The 18,169-nt window shown below is 38.4% G+C and overlaps 2 protein-coding genes across 2 annotated transcripts in view; one reads left to right on the top strand and one right to left on the bottom strand.

The window, feature by feature from the left end:
• Positions 1–7,158: 7,158 nt before the first annotated feature.
• Positions 7,159–18,169, bottom strand: part of LOC141368892 (uncharacterized) — a 68,918-nt gene continuing 57,907 nt past the window's right edge. The window contains exon 2 of the mRNA XM_073873682.1: positions 7,159–7,652. Coding sequence (XP_073729783.1) covers positions 7,159–7,652 — 494 coding nt within the window. The remainder of the gene's footprint in view (positions 7,653–18,169) is intronic.
• LOC129434822 (uncharacterized) lies at positions 14,928–16,180 on the top strand. The gene has a single exon (XM_055193469.2). It carries the CDS (start codon positions 15,080–15,082, stop codon positions 16,178–16,180), a length of 1,101 nt encoding a protein of 366 aa, XP_055049444.2. The 5' UTR covers positions 14,928–15,079.

The following is an 18,169-nucleotide window of genomic DNA, read 5'->3' as shown; positions in this document are numbered from 1 at the left end:
CAATGCATTGGTTTAGTGCTGTTGCAGAAGACTACACGTGTCAAGCAGTGGTGCTCTCATGAGGTGCCTTTTTAAACGCATCGGTCCAGCGGAACGCTATCATATTTTAAACACAATCATATATTAAACCCGAGGGACGTGTTTCTACAACTCCTTGAAATGCATATCATAAACAGGATAAATACCTACTGATCTGACTTCAGACAGAGCGCAGCTTTCTGCACGTACGCGAGAGTGAGAGAGAGGCGCTAATATGGAGCGGGTCATATTTTAAACAAAAAGTAAAGTTTGCCTCAGCTCGCATGAAACGCATTAAACTGAACAAATACATAAGGATTACTACTTTAGTTTCGGACAGACGCGAGAGCACGTGCACGTGAGACAGAGAGAAGCGCAGCTGCTCATGACGCGGCGCGCTGGATTTTAGTGGTAGAAGGAGACCAAGACGCGCGCATTAATGCAGGTACGCGCAAGAAGGAATTCTCTCTTTACAAGCTCTCCACGTAAAGTGAAGCCAAACCCTCATGTGAGGAAAAGCATGCATTGTGGGTGTTAATATAAAACTATGATGACAATAATAATAATAATAACCATTCGCCAACTATCGTCGTGACTATCGCCATGAAAGCCTGCCATTGGCGATATGTCTGAAGATCGTCGATACACGATACTATCGTCTATCGGCACAACCCTAATTGAAACAACACATTTTGTGTTACTTTTAACACAACTTGTGTTTTATTTTAACACAAAATGACACATAATGTGTTAAAATTACGCATAATGTGTTAAAAGCTTAACACAAAAAGATAAAAATGAACACATACTTTCTAAGAGTGTACCTGCTGCTTTCTCGTTGTCAGACCGATAGTACTCCTTTCACTGGTGACTTTGTGTGTGAGGCCACATAAATGTTACAATGCTGCCATTAAGTTGAAGTTATCACATTATAAATGTTACAATGCTGTCATTAAGTTGAAGTTATCACATTATAAATGTTGCAATGCTGTCATTAAATTGAAGTTATCACATTATAAAGTACAGTCCTCGCTCCGCCCTGCTCACTCGCTGTTTGGTTTCATTACAGTGTACTGGATGAAGTACTGGGAGCTCCCTCTGCTGTGCATCTGCGCACCAGCCATTTCAAACCCAGCCTCTAGTATCTGGGCCACGCCTCCTTATTTGCATACACTCCTCAATCCTCAAATGCCCAATCCTAAATGGCTAAATGATGAAATGCCCAATCCTAAATCCCTAAATGCCCAATCCTAAATCCCCAATAGCTAAATAACCAATTACCCAATCCTAAATACCAAATGCCCAATCCTAAATACAAAATTCATTTTCAACTTCGACTTTTAGTTTTCGATTTTGAGTTTTAGTTTCAGATTTAGACTTTTAGTTTTCGTTTAAAGGAACAGTCTACTCATTTTCAATATTAAAATATGTTATTACCTTAACTAAGAATTGTTGATACATCCCTCTATCAGCTGTGTATGTGCACGTAAGCGCTGGAGCGTGCTGCGACGCTTCGATAGCATTTAGCTTAGCCCCATTCATTCAATGGTACCATTTAGAGATAAAGTTAGAAGTGACCAAACACACAAACGTAGCGCTTTTCTAAGCGGATTTAAAAGAGAAGCTACATTTTATGGCGTAATAGCACTTTTGGGAGTACTTCGACTCGGCGCAGTAACCCCCTCCCCCTCCCATTATGAGAGGGAGAAGGGGAGCGGACATTTCAGGCGAGTCGAAGTACTCCCAAAAGTGCTATTACGCCATAAAATATAGTTCCTCTTTTAAATCCGCGTAGAAAAGCGCTACGTTTTATTTTGTACCACCAAACTTGCTCGTATAACTACTCGTCTTAAATAGGAAAAACGTTGATGTGTTTGGTCACTTCTAACTTTATCTCTAAATAGTACCATTGAATGAATGGGGCTAAGCTAAATGCTATCGAAGCGTCGCAGTGCGCTCCAGCGCTTACGTGCACGCACACAGATTATAGAGGGATGTATCAACAATTCTTAGTTAAGGTAATAACATATTTTAATATTGAAAATGAGTAGACTATTCCTTTAAGGGGCGGTTTCCCGGACCAGGACTAGCTTAATCCAGGACTTGGCCTTAGTTTAATCAGGAAATATAACTAGTTTTAACAAACATGCCTTAAAAACATTACCTGTGTGCATTTTGAGGTAAAACAAAGGGCCCTGATGTATTTTAAGATATGTAAGTCTTTAAGGGGCGGTTTCCCGGACCAGGACTAGCTTAATCCAGGACTTGGCCTTAGTTTAATCAGGAAATATAACTAGTTTTAACAAACATGCCTTACTAAAAACATTACCTGTGTGCATTTTGAGGTAAAACAAAGGGCCCTGATGTATTTTAAGATATGTAAGTGCAAACTGTTTTCAGTTTGGAGAGCTCTTAAATGTGTTTAAGTCTAGGACTAGTCTAATCGCTGTCCGGGAAACCGCCCCTAAGACTTTTAGTTTTGGGCTTTTAGTTTACAATCTGACCCAATAATCCCTCCATAATGCAAAGCCACATGTCCTATTCATCATCTTCATGTTTTTATCTGCTTGACCAAACCATACAAATGCGTGTCTTGTATTAGAACTGTTCAAATTTGATGCTTTGAATGCAATTCTCTCATACAGACCACTGGATGTTTAACATGGCACCTCATGACAAAACTCCAAGGATTTGCAAAATATAATTGTTGCTTTCCACAAAGATGGCCAAGGCTATAAGAAGATAAGTAACATCTCAAAACTGAGTTACAGTACAGAAGCGGAAGCTCAGACTGTCAGTGCTCAGACCAAACGCAGCACACTGCAACAATTAGGTTTGAATGGCCTCTTCTGAAACTGGCTCACAAGAAAGCAAACAAACAGTTTGCCCAAGACAACTTGTCCAAGAGGATGAATTACTGGAACCATGTCCTGTGGTCTATGAGACAAAACTTAAACATAAACTTGTTTGGCTCAGATGGAGTCCACCATGTGTGGTGTTGGTCATGCAAACCAAACTGTTGCAGTCTGCTGCGTATGGTCTGAGCACTGACTATCTGACCTTCTTTTGCAACCTGTAAAGCAATGTTTGCAGAACTCATGCGTCTGTTTTTGAAGCCAATAAATCTTTACTGCATTTTATTTCTGTAGTATTGTCACTTGAGAAGATATACTAGAATGTTTGCTGAAATGTGAGGGGTGTACTCACTTGTGTGACAAACTGTATCTCTTTTCTTTTTCATACAAACACATTGCAGATATTTTTTTAAATTTCTATCTATTCCAATCTTTATAAAAAATAATATGGGCTCAACCTTCTTTAAGCCCAAAGAATGTGCAACCATCCTTCACAAAAGTAATCCAAACAGCTCCGGAGGACGAATAAAGGCTTTCTGAGGGTAACTGATATGATTTTGAAAGAGAAATGTCCATGTTTAAAACGATACAAACGAAAATATCTAGCCTGCCATAATGCCGCCATATCAGTCTCCTCTGCATTCAGAAGAGTGTTTTAGTGTAGTGTACGCATTTGTGGTACACTACACTAAAACACTCTCCTGAATGTAGATGAGACTAAGAGGGGGGCATTAGCAGACGGTTGTTGTTTTCCTTTGCAAAGTTTTGAATATGGATATTTCTAAGAGAAAATCATGGATTAACCTCAGAAGGCCTTTATTTATCCCCCTGGATCCCTTTGGATTATTTTTGTAAAAGGATAGAGGCACTTTCTTTGGGCTTGAAGGAGGTGGACCTGATATTTGTACACTTAAAGGACAAGTTCGGTATTTTACACTTAAAGCCCTGTTTTCAGATTGTTTATGATGAAATAGAACGGTTTTGACTGAAATTTCAACATTTGCGGCTGCCCCGAGAGTTTTTGGGTGTTTGTGTTTCGGCTCCTACCTTTGCAGTGTGTTTGGTGGTGCACTGGAGCAGTCCTTTCTAAAATGAATTAAACTTTCGTTTACAAAGACGTGAAACTTATCGAGGGTGTTCAATGATATGCTCACACAAAAATCGCGTTAAAAGATGCTTTCCAACAGCTGTTTTAGCATTCGTTGTTAACTTGTGGACCTATTTTTCCAAACGCCCCACACCCGTACATTCTTCTGCTTAGAGCTTGAATAACAGACACTCCAGCCCAGTTGGTGGCAATAATCCGCCATTGCCAATTGCAAGAATAGAAACAAAGTTCCCGGCGCGGAGTAATACCGTACCTCACAGCACAACTAATACAAGTCAATGGAGTTGGCAAAAACTATGATAAAACCTGTTGGAATGCGTATTTTGCAGCGATTTTTGTGTGAGCATACCAGTAAACACCCCTGACCAATCGGTGAGCCCCACGTCCTTGCAAACGAAAGTTCAACGCATCCCAGGAAGGATTGTTCCAGTGCACCACCAAACCTACTGTAAAGGTAGGAGCCGAAACACAAACACCCAAAAATTCTCGGGGCAGCCGCAAATGTCGAAACCCCAGTCAAAACCGCTCTACCTCATCACAAACAATCCGAAAACAGGGCCCCAAGTGCAAAACACCGAACTTGTCCTTTAAAATTGGAAGATGTAGGACATTTTTAAAAATAACTGGAAATGTGTTTGTCTGAAAAATGAGGGACATGCATCTTGGATGGCTTGAGGGTGAGTAAATCATAAGTTTATTACCATTTTTGTCTGAACTATCCCATTAAGCTAAGCCTTGTCTTTAAAACCAGGCCTTGAAGTTTTAAACCTAACCCTAAATAATAAAAATATTACTACAGTGGCTATTAACCACATATAATCGTAAAAAGTCCCCATAGCCCTAAGTCAAGCAGCCAGCTACCGTAATTTTTTTCGGAACAAGAAAGCAAAATTGTTCTATCGAAGAACACATACCTCTGCATAAACTCAAGAGTTGATGCCAGCTGTGATGGGTAGTGTATATTAAAGCAGTAATAGCTGCCAAACATCAAGCACACTGCGGAAATGAAGAAGGGTATATTGTTCTGAACAATGTTTTGATCCACACACAGCATGAGCCGCTTCGCAGAAAAACACAATCGACCTAAAAGGAAAAAAATGACATTAAACATACAGCAAAACACATTGCGCAACAATATCCCAATGTCCCAGGTGAAAAAGAAGTACACTTCCATAGTGCACTTAAAGTGCTCTATTTTCGTGTACTAATTTTGTACTTAATATACTAAAAGTTCTTCTTTAGTACTTCTTAAGATAATCTTAAGAACATCTAAGTGTACTTAACTGTGTTTTTCGAGACACCATAAATATAAACTAAAATGTGCTAAAATTGTATAACTGTCGCCGTCCCCTATACGGGACACCTGTATTTACTTCAAGATTTTGCATGTAATTTCTAATGTAATCATGACAAACTATATATCATCGAAAAGGTCTAAGAGTCTAGATTACAGATATAAGCAGTGTTTGACAAATAGAATTATGAAGAAGGAGTTTTCTGATTCTTTTATGAAAAAAGTGCACATAAAAAATTATGTACTGATTCACGTTCAGTTCCCGTCGGTGGGACCAAGACTTGCTTCAAAATTTTCCATGTTCATTTCTTATCTAAATGTGACAAATCATATATTGTTGTAAAGGTCTTAGACTCTAGAACAAATATTTTGTGAGAGTTTTATCAAATAAAGTATGTAGGAAGAGTAATTGATTCATAAACGACAAAAGTGTGCATCAAAAATTGGTCCTGTCTGTGAGACAAAAACTTTTATATGAATAGTTTTCATGTCAATTCTAATGTAATCATGACAAACTATATATCGTTTTAAAGGTCCAGAAGTCTAGAAAACGTATTTCATCAGTGTTTTATAAAATAAATAATGTAGGAAAAATCATTGATTCATAGATGTTGAGAGTGTGCATCAAAAGTAATATACAGGTCAGTTTTCCTGTCCATTTGTCTGTTTATGAGTAAAGTTACAAAAAACTTTTTGTGTGTGGATTTGCTATATTGGTAGAGTGACCCTCAACACCCCACATTCAAAGTGTTATGTCCAATAACAGCAAAGCAATACAGTCTCAGTAGCCAAACAGTTGCTAGAGCTGTTACTAAGACCCCTTTACTTTCAGGATACCAGCTGGCAAATGAACTCTATTGTTGCAAAAATGTTATCCAATTAAAACGTTGTTTAGGTCTAATCGGTAACACGTGGCAATCAATCAACCTCTTTGTTTGGAAATGTTGCTGGACGTTTATAAACAGCCAACACTGCCAAATTACTGGAGTGGGTCCAGACTATACAAGTTTGAATTTCCAGCCTCTGTTATCTCAGGCCTGGAAATTTCACACCATTTCAGCAGCACTGCATCTCAGCAATCCAAAGATGGATAAGGAGAATATGAAAAAGAAAGGGACCCCAGCCTATGACCGCCTGGGTAAACTAAAGCCAGTGTATCAGGAGATTAGAGATGCCTGCAAGAATAATTTTCACCCTCATCAAAACATCGCAATAGATGAGAGGATGGTAGAGACCAAAGCGAGGATTGGGCTGAAGCAGTACCAAAAAGAAAAGCCAACGAAGTGGGGATACAAGCTTTTCATGTTAGCTGACTCAGCCCATGGATACACATGGGATTTTTTTATTTATGAGGGCAAATCCCCTGAAGGACAACATGAACAAAGCAAGGGCCTAAGTTATGAATCAGTGATGGCGCTAGTGAATGAGAAGATGCTGGGAACTGGCCACAAGTTATATGTGGACAATTTCTACACAAGCCCATCACTTTTCAGAGACCTCCTCCAGAAGGGCATCTGGGCCTGTGGGACCATTAGAACCAACCGGGTGGGCTACCCACAGACCACTGTTAACAAGCTACCCAAAAATGCTCCCCGTGGTAGTATGCGGTGGATACGAGATGACAGGCTCCTCTTTGTGGAATGGAAGGACACCAGGGAGGTGCACATGTGCTCATCCTTCCATTCGGCAGAGGGAAACCAAACTGTACAGAAGAGGGTGAAAAGAAGAGCTGAAGGATGGACAGAACTCACTGTACCTATACCTGCTGCAGTGTGTGACTACAACCAGTGAGTTGAATTTCTTCATTGGTGTTGTGTACAAAATTGTCCAGATGAGTTCATTTTTTTACCTGGTTGCATTTGCATTTAGATTTGTAATATGTTCTATTCTTTCGACACAGGTACATGGGAGGAGTTGATCTTTCTGATGCCCTTGTTGGGTATTATAAAGTACTCCGAAAGAACATTTTCAATCCTGTACTGCAACTGCTTAGCCAAAGAGTGGTACCCTAGCCCAACCACCTCTCCCTCAATTACGTCTTGCAGAGATTTAGGATATTTTGCTACCATCTTCTTGGCAACTTCATTAGAAATCTTCGTACTTGGGCAACGATTTTTTTGTATCATCTCCCGAACCACAATCCGGACCATCTCTCTTCTCATACGTGGACTTGGTCGGTTTCCTCTTTCAAATATTTGAATCAGTTCCTCTGGTAACTTATCCCATGGAACCAGAAAGGTGTCCATCCAGTCTATATTAGGGTTTTGGGAGCTGATGGGAGAGGTTGATTGTGAACTTTGGGGTGAAAATGAACAAACACTTGTTGAAGGCCCTGGCAAGGCATCACCAGATGAGCTGCTGCTTTCAGGAGTCTGACCTGCAAAACACAAAAATTATTATAATCATAATGTAAAAAAATGTATATTTCCAACTTTTTAGCTGATTTAGGGTTACAATGGGCACTGGTTATATTCTGTATTGCGAAACCTTGACTTACACCTCAGTTTCAAAGCAGCACGGACTCTGCGGGCTTAAACTGGCCTCAATGCTGACAGCAAATCAGCTTCTTCAATAAACCTAAAGTCATCCCTTGTCTCCACACCAAGAGACTGCAAGGTCTCTTCTAAAATATGTTTTTAAGTAAACAATGTGTTTGACAATTTCAAGTATTGTCTGTACATCTAATAGTAAAATAAAACTCATTACTCAAAACTCATATTTTCATACTTTTAAAGTTGGATGTATTGCTGCCTAACGACCGCGACTAATTGTTTGCAGAATAAAAGTTTTTGTTTACATAATATATGTTGTTGTACTGTATATAATACTTATGTATATATAAATACACACACATACATGTGTAATTTTAAGAAAAAAAAGTAAATTATAAATATTTATATTTAATATAAATTACATATAAATATAAACATGTATATACACATGCAACTCTGTGTGTGTGTGTGTGTGTGTGTGTGTGTGTGTGTGTGTGTGTGTGTGTGTGTGTGTGTGTGTGTGTGTGTGTGTGTGTGTGTGTGTGTGTGTGCGCACTTATACATAATTATTATACACACTACACCCACATATATTATGTAAACAAAAACTTTTATTTTCCTCTATTTCAACAACACGCTGTGTTTCAGTGGAATGACTTGATGGCCATTAACAAAGTATGTTGGTAATGGATAAAAATCTACCAAGTCATTAATGTTAAGACAATGCAACCTGGTGATCTGTTTTGTCACAGAGTACAGATGGTATTCAGAATGATAGTCAGCTTTATGTATTTCCATCACAAAGTACACAGTTATGGAGGACGAAGAGTGCAAAAGTTATAAATTAATAAATAAATACATGTACAAAGAAATATATAAAACAAACATAAATAAATAAATTCAAAAATAAATATGCTGAGAAATATAAAAAACAAACATAAATGAGTATTGCAACTTTGATTTCTTTATTTTTGTATTAAAATATTTTTAAAACATTTATTTATTTCTGTATTAAATTATACATTTTATTTATTATTTTATTAATTTCCACATTTATGTATTCATTTATGTATTTATGTGCACATTTAATTATTTTTTTACATTTATTCATTTCTACATTTATTTATTTCCACATGTATTTATTTATACATATATTTATTTCCACACTTATTTATTTCTACATTTCCGTGTCTAATATGTTAATGAGGAGGGGGCGTGTTTTTCTTCAGCCGTAGCAATGGAGCACAGAGTGGCAATGCTACAGTAGTGTAGACACGTGTTCTGAGGCCACAACAGTCACATCTTTTGCTCTTACAAAATGACACACAAGGGAAGAGCGTGGACGTGATTTTGAGTGTAGTGCAAGTGAAATGAATGTTGAGAGAGGTGGGCGAAATGGCAAAAAATCACAGTAATTTAATATCACTGTTTCTGTATGTATTTACAGGATAAGCATGCATATTCTTTACCCCGAACATCGCGTTATAAACATCCGTTCGGGATTCTTGCATACATTACAGAAACCGCATCTTTAACAGGTATGATAAAAGACAGTAAGACACGATAGGGTGTGCACGTGAAATAATCCAGTACACTGATAGATCAGAGCTTGATGTCGATGAAGTTTGTGCACGATAAGGAGAAAAACCACACGCACATTCACTGATGCCCACAAGCATATTGAATATTGTGTTTGAAACGCGACTGAAAATCACTTTAACATTTGCGTTTCTTAATTTTGTATGAACAACGCGTGATGTGATCATTCATATGCCCGAAATACTGTGCCGTCGTGGGTTCAGTCTCCTCTTCCAACGTGCCCCTCTCAAACACCAGCGCAAGTTGCAACGCACGCCCTGTCCAGTCGGACACCTCTCTCCTATCAGCAGGCAATGGTCATTGGTTTCTGTCGTTTACACATCATAATAAAGTTTAAATGCAGGCGTAGGTTACTATGTAAAGGCAAGCAGATAGGCATAGAATATAAAGGCAGCAATTTCGCGTTAAGTGTTCTCCAATAGTAAAACATTATAAAGACACTACGCGGAGTAAGACAGTGATATTAACTCATTCACCGCCATTGACGAGTTATCTCGTCATTTATGAGTTCATATTTAACTAATAAATGTGCTTTTCTGGACGAATTTCAAAGTGAAAGTGTAATACCGCCAAAACGAATTTATCAAAAACGGAAGTTAAAAAGAGTTAATGATTTTTTTTAACTGCGTTTATGTTTGATAGTCATTCTGAGTCTGATCTCTAACATAAATTTCTTTACAAAAACGCAATTTTTTAAGCTTTTTGCTCAAAATATTGTATTTTTGAAGAGAAATATCCATATTTCAGTTGTAAATTAAGTAGAAAAAGTAAATATGTGACCCGTCACGGAAACCAGGGACACAAGTCGGCAGCACAAGTTCCGAGAAAATGAGAAACAAAGTTTTTTTTTCAAAATTTGTGATTTTCGTTTTATTGGAGAATCTGTTAGTTGAGATCACGAAGAAGCCTCTCCATGTTTGAGATAGCAGTTTTTGTATATTTAAAAGCGTACATTTTGCGGTTAAAATAGGCTTGTTTTTCCAGAGATTCTAGCGTGCAGCGGGGGGGCGTCATTGTCTGTGTATATTTACATACTGTATAAGCTTGTGTTTTCGCATCCGCCCCCAAAGGGAACAGCGTGACTACTAAATAAAGATAGTTCGCCCAAAAATGAAAATAATGTAATTAATGACTCACCCTTATGTCGTTCTAAACTCGGAAGACCTCCGTTCATCGTCGGAACACAGTTTAAGATGTTTTAACGTTAGATTTAGTCCGAGAGCTTTCTGTTTCTGTCCCCTTCATTGAAAATCTATGTATGGTTTCCATGTCCAGAAAGGTAATAAAAAGATCATCTAAGTAGTCCATGTGACATCAGTGGGTCAGTTTGAACGTGTTGCAGCATCGAAAATACAGTTTGGTCCAAAAATAGCAGTATTACGACTTTATTCAGCATTGTCTTCTCTTCCGGCTCGAGCGCGAAGTCACGTGACTGTAGTGACGCTGCTGCCCTGTTCCTCAGATATGTTTGCTAAGTTGTTGTTTTTTCAAGCGTATAGGGTGCGTCTCCCCAGACTGTAAAGCTCGGGCGCACAAAACAAAAGAAAAATAAAAGAGGCTGGGGCGGAACAAATAACAGTCAGCTGCATCGTACGTCAGCTGCGTCACTTTATGCGGCGCCGCAGTCGGATGACGTCAAAGTACCGCGAGAGCTCCTCAAGAAATCTTTCGGAGTAGTTTAATTTCGAGTCGCTCTCGCGGTACTTTGTCGTCATCTCTTTGTCAGTTCCTGCAGCGCAGCATGAGTCCAAACACACAGAATTTACATAGAGATTGTTGAATTCATTATATAAGTGGCTATATGTTTTGTCTATCAATATTTTCCATGAAGTCATTGGCTGATGGAGGAACGAGCGAGCGATTGGTTACATCCCTAAAGGACTTCACGTTTTCGACAGCGCTGTTTGGATGATCTGTTATACTACCTTTAAAATAAAAACTTAACTTTGAAGGCGGGTTCAGGTGTTAACGGAGCGTAATCATATACCCTTACATGTTACGATGTAAATAGTCCTCAGATTGTATATTATGTTGTATTACTAGACATTCATGCGAGATCTGATGTCAACAATATAGACTATACATCTTTATTTCACGGATTATACGCATTTGTGGACAAAATGGTCATTGGATAATCTGAAACAGACTGGATTTGAGTTGTGATCAACACAAAGGTAAAAAGTCAATGTTTATTTTTGCATGTTGTCATTTGGACTTCTGTCATAAAATACTACATGATGCTAGAACATCAGTATCTCAAAACGGCTTTACAGAGGGTATGGCTTAGCTTAACCTCTCGACGCGCACTAGTTCGTGCACGGAAAAACGTCAGTTTTTTTAATGCTGCTAACACTATATTTATAGCCTACTGTGTACAAACAAACAATAATAATAACATTGCTATACATCGTTTAAAAGGTCTAAGGGTTTAGCATCAGTGTATGGTGTCCGTTTTGAGATACAATTGCTCTAGCATCATAAATATAGTATTTTGTTACAGAAGTCCAGATGACAACATGCATAAAATAAGCTGACTCCTTACCTTTGTGCTGGTATAAGGAACGCGAATCGCATCCAGTCTGTTTCAGATGTGTGAATAACCCATAAAAACTCTCCAACAAAGTACATCCAATGACTGTTTTTGTCCACAAATGCGTATAATCCGTGAAATATTGATATATTGTCCATTGTTTACATCAGATTGCACATGCACGTCTTGTAATAGATTATAATATACAATCTGATGACTATTTACATCGTAACACTTGTATATGAGATTACACTAGCGTTCAAAACCAGCGCTCAAACTTGTTTGTACAAGTAGGCGGGAGTATAATACATAATATCCAAACAGCGCTGTCAAATATCGTGACGTCATCTGACTCACGCGTTCCTCCAATGACTTCATGGAAAATATTGATAGACAGAACGTGTAGCCAATTAGATAACGAATACAACGATCTTTGTGTGAAGCTTTATTTCCTGGTGTGGATACGGCATTTTATACGCTTATATAAGGATAAACAATAAAAAGAACGAACGTGTATGCATGTAAACAAAAGACTTTTATTTTGTGGCTGACTGGCACTTAGAAAAGGCACTAGTCTTACAAAAACTCTTGCAAGATCCTCATTTTTGGGTCTATTGACTTCAAACGTGAAACATAACTTCTTTAGACTTGTGGCTTTGGCATCATTGCATTTCTAGGTTCCACACATATATTTATCATTAAGATTTTTAGTGTTAAAAAAGATGTTATGCAAAAAAAATTTTATTACAATGTACTTCAGCCTCTCTAACTTTTTTAATTTTTATCTTAAAATTATTTTGAAACATGGAAAACGAAGCTCAAAGTGTCTTCTATCTAATGATACCACAGTTATGCTTGTACTCTAAATAGTTTAGTAAAAACAGCCCTTTTAGTGAAAGTAGGTATTTTCATGGTTTGGGGCCAGAATGGGGGTGCTTTTCAAGAGGTTAATGAGATGTAAATGAGCCCTATTGTCTCCCCCAGTTGGAAAGAAGAGTCTCTTTCGTCTCGATTTTCTCGGTTTGAGTATTTCTGAGTTCCTATATTCAAATGGCCACAACGTCTTCATATGTTATCAGATTTCCATGTGTTACACATCGTTGGAAAGCTTAGAAACTGCACTTTCAGAATCTGTGAATAACTCAAAATGGCCCAGATCCGACTTGTGTCCCTACTTTCCGTGACTGGTCACATATATAATGAAACGTTTTTTCCCCATTTTGTTTGTTTGTTTGTTTGTTTATTGTTTGTTTGAAAGCAGAGGGTGTGTTCTTTAATTTGATATCATTTGTATGTTTATATATTTATAGAAAATAATTTTTCCTGCAAGGAATTTTGTGAAAATTTTGTTAAAATCACAAAAATGCAGGTGGGCAACTTTTCTCAAAAAGGCTGGCTGTGAATGAGTTAAATGACAAAATTCAGTACACGCCTTAAAGGAACAGTATGTAGGATTGTGGCCAAACATGGTATTGCAATCACAAAACTTGTGGCTAAAACTGGTACTGCAATCACACAACTGGTGGCCAATACACAAAATGACAACATAAACATCAGTTGAGGGCGGCAACTCCACTTTTTAAATGACCAATATCCTGGTCAGACCACTGTTGTGAGTGATATAAGTATTTGAAATGAAAATTATTTCTTAATGTCTAGTGACATATCAGGGCCATTTTATGATTAATTGATATAAATTTCTTACATACTGTTCCTTTAAAAATAAAGCATAACATGTACAGGCAATAGCTGAGACCGGAAGGCAAGGCAAGTTTATTTGTATAGCACATTTCATACACAGAGGTCATTCAAAGTGCTTTACATAGAAATGAGAAAACAATATATAAAAGAGAAAAAAAGAAAATGTAAAAAAATAATAGATACACAATAAAATCACAATAAAAACAAAGATACATGAGAATTTAAAATAACAATTAAAGAAAATAAATGTGATTTTAATAAAAACAGTTTAAAATGTTAAAAAGAATAAAACAGAAGTAAAAGTGACTTAAGTTAAAAGTGCAGTCAGTGTGAAGCAGCACAGTGCTCATTCAGTAAATGCAAAGTTAAACAGATGTGTTTTTAATCTAGATTTAAAAGTGTTTACTGTTGAAGCACATCTGATCTCTTCTGAAAGCTGATTCCAGCTACAGGTGGCATAATAACTAAATGCTGATGCACCTTGTTTGGAATGAACCCTTGGTACTGTATTTCTAACTGACCTGATCCTAATGATCCGAGTAATCTGTTAGGTTTATATTGGTTTAGCTTATCTGTAATGTATTTGGGTTCCAAGCCATGAAGTGATTTATAAACGAGTAACAATACTCTAAAATCTATTCTAAATGTAACATGAAGTCAGTGTAAGGACCTGAGGATTGGAGTAATGTGCTCAGATTTTTTGGTTCTGGTCAGAATTCTGGCAGCAGTGTTTTGTATTAGCTGCAGCTGTCTAATGGTATTTTTGGGGATCCCAGTAAGAAGTCCATTGCAGTAATCCACCCTGCTGGTGATGAAGGCATGAACAAGTTTCTCTAAGTCCTGTCTTGAGACAAAACAGCTAATTCTGGCAATATTTCTGAGATGGTAGTAAGCTGATTTGCTTATCGCTTTCACGTGACTACTGAAAGGTCAGACTCTAAAATTTTTATTAGACTTTATTTTGTGTCTTTAGACCCCTAGAGTCAAGGTATGTGTTAACCTTGAGAGTTTCATCTTTATTTCCAAATACAATGACTTCAGTTTTGTCTTTGTTTAACTGGAGGAAGTTTTGACGCATCCAACAGTTAATTTCATCAATGCATTTACATAGAGAGTCAATGGGGCTGTAGTAATACTATTCAGAGAGAGGAGAGACGCAAGAGAGAGACACAAGAGAGAGACGCAAGAGAGTGGCAACACTGTTATCGGAGTTATCGGAGCTCCGTCGAGTTCATCATCCAAATCCTATTTTCTTACTATCTTGTTACTATCTATATAATATAACTTACTAGTTCATCTTAGGAATACTTTAGCGTGCTGCGTGACGATTATTCAACAGTATTTATAACTAAATCGATTTATCACTGGTAAACACTTAGTGTTAGCATATAGCCCGCTAGCATCAACAAACGTGCCGGCTGAAGTTTGTTTACCGTTTCCTCACTGTTTGTTTACTGTAAATCTGCCTTCCTTTTCGGTCTAATGGCGGACTCATCCGATGTATGCTTTTCAGACCTTTCCTCACCAAAGCGGGAAGCTGTGGAGGAGTTGTGGCCCGGCATTCGCAACAGACGGTACAGCGTGCCTCACATCACCCTGGCTCCAGACACCCGGAGACGACCGAGGCAGCCAGCGAGCGAGCACCGGTCTCGATGCAGCTTCACGGACCGCGTTCAGGCGAACAGAGACGCCATCGCCCAAAATGAAAACGGTAAGACTCCGCTTGTCATTGTAACCTGCACTGCTTGCCACATGTACAGTTTAGCTTCTTCCGTCAGCACAGAGGGGTTTACATGTGTTAAGTGTATTGAAGTAGTAAGGCTGACGGAGAAGGTTGCAGAACTAGAAACGCACATCCGAACGCTCGTTGAGGACAGTAAGACCGCTAATGCTAATGTTAATGTTTCAAACACTGTTTCGGGTGCGCCTACGGTAACGCGTAGTACACATAGCTCGGTTCCGGCAACTGAGTTAACACGGCCGACTAACTGGGTGACTGTCAGGCGGCGTAGTCATATTCGATGCCCATTGAAGTCCCCTCTAGTAATTTCTAACAGATTCGACATTCTAAACAATACACCGGCTGAGACATCTGTTAAAGGTGCCCTTGTTATTGGAGACTCGATACTTAAGAACGTGAACATTGAGGCACCAGCCACCATAGTTGACTGTATACCTGGAGCCAGATCGTCAGACATTAGATCCAAACTTAAAGTACTGGCTATTGCTAAGCGTAAGTTTTCTAAAATTGTTATTCATGCCAGCGCAAATGACACCAGACTCCGCCAGTCAGAGATCACCAAAGATACTATTAAAGAGGTGTGTGAAATTGCAAAAACAATGTCAGATAATGTAATTTGCTCTGGTCCCCTCCCCGCCTACCGGGGTTATGAAACTTATAGCAGATTACTGTCTCTTCACCACTGGATGTCAAAATGGTGCCCTCAGCATAACGTAGGGTTTATAGATAATTGGAAACACTTCAGGGGGAGACCTGACCTGCTAAAGAGAGATGGCCTTCATCCGTCATTGGAAGGAATAACACAGTCTCACCACATGTCGTCAATATTTGACGACACTTGACCATTCGTCAATATGTGACGCGGAGGGTATACCTTTCGCGTCATTTTTTGACGAACTGGGGACTTCAATACTATTACCATTATCGCATCGGTTTAGGGTTAGATTACGCAAAATTAAACAGTGTACGCGAAATTAAACAGTGTACGCGAAATTAAACAGTTGTCACCTGGCGTTGGGGTTAGAAACAGTTGTCACATGGCGTTGGGGTTAGAGTTAGGTTTGGGTAGGGATGTCATTATGTAAATCTAATCCTAAACCGACGCGAAAATTGTAAGAAAATAGGAGAAGAGAATGCAACGGACGTAATAGTATTGAAGTCCCCAGTTCGTCAAAAAATGACGCGAAAGGTATACCCTCCGCGTCACATATTGACGAATGGTCAAGTGTCGTCAAATATTGACGACATGGGGTGAGACTGGGTTGGAAGGAAATGCTATACTCTCTAGAAATCTGACCAATACTCTAAATTCTAATACAGTCTGACTACCCAGGGCCCAGGTCAGGAAACCGATAGATCGGCCTACCCGTCCATCTGTTAGTTGCTCTGACATGTCAAGATCACATATATCCCAGAATTTAGAGTCTATCTTACCAGAGTATCAACACATTTCAACTGTGTGCGTTCCTCGAACAAACGAATACAGAGCACCGTTTACCTCGTCTCGTACAAATCTTACTAACATAAAATTAGAAAACAATACGTTTACAGATGAACCTCGAATATTAAAATTCGGCCTTCTTAACATTAGATCGCTTACCAATAAAGAACCCATTGTCAATGAAATAATTACTGACCAAAACTTAGATGTACTCTCTTTAACAGAAACCTGTCTTAAAGCAGACGATTACATTAGTTTAAACGAATCCACCCCACAAGACTACTATTATAAACATGAACCGCGTTTAAAGGGGAGAGGGGGTGGTGTAGCTACAATATACAATTTTTTTTAAAAGTAAACCATAAATCCGAACTAAAATTTATCTCATTTGAAATAATGCTATTAAATATGGAAATAACTGATCGTAACCATAAACAGCTCTCTTTTGTCCTTGCTACAATCTATAGACCTCCGGGCCATCATGTAGATTTTCTTAAAGAAATATCAAATTTCCTGTCTGACCTCGTAGTCACTGTAGATAAAGCTCTTATCGTTGGTGACTTTAATATACATGTTGATAACCCAACAGATACACCAGGACTAGCATCCATGGATATTCCAAACTCTCTCAACACCAGACAAAACGTGACAGGGCCCACGCACACTCACAGGCACACATTAGACTTAATTCTGTCACTCGGGCTCAATATTAATGAAATCGAGATATCACCTCAGAGCGATGCAGTTTCAGACCATTGCCTTGTCTCATACACGGTACTTCTAGATATGATCACTCGATCCACAATACGCTACCGACTAGCCAGAACAATAATTTCCACCACTAAAGATAACTTTATTAGCACTCTTCCAGACCTGTCCCAAATGAAACATGTAGCAGATAACCCTGAAGATCTAGATATTATAATAGAAAACCTTAACTTTTTTTTTTCTAACACTTTGGATGCCGTAGCTCAATTTCTAAAAAATATAATAAAAGAAAAAACGCCAGCTCCATGGTACGACCATCATACCGCTGCCCTTAAAAAGGCTGCTAGAAAAATGGAAAGAAATTATAGAAGCACAAAGTTAGAGGTATGGCGTGCAGCATGGACAGAGAGTGTTAAACACTACAGACAGGCTATAAAAATCTCCAGATCTACGTATCTCAGCAATCTTATTAAAGAAAATCATAATAACCCTTGCTTCCTCTTTAGCACAGTTGCGAAACTGACTAGAAATAAAGAACAAACAGAACCCACTAATAAACTCCCACACAATAGTAACGACTTCATGAACTTCTTTACTAAGAAAATTATGATTATTAGGGAAAACATTGTAGGTACCCAAGCAGCCACCACTCTACCCAGTAATATATTTAACGCTTGCCTAC

This window comes from Misgurnus anguillicaudatus, chromosome 12 (assembly GCF_027580225.2).
Source record: "Misgurnus anguillicaudatus chromosome 12, ASM2758022v2, whole genome shotgun sequence".
NCBI classification, from domain to species: Eukaryota; Metazoa; Chordata; class Actinopteri; order Cypriniformes; family Cobitidae; genus Misgurnus; species Misgurnus anguillicaudatus.
Note: the sequence above shows the minus strand (reverse complement) of the source record. Positions and strands in the feature narration are given on the sequence as shown.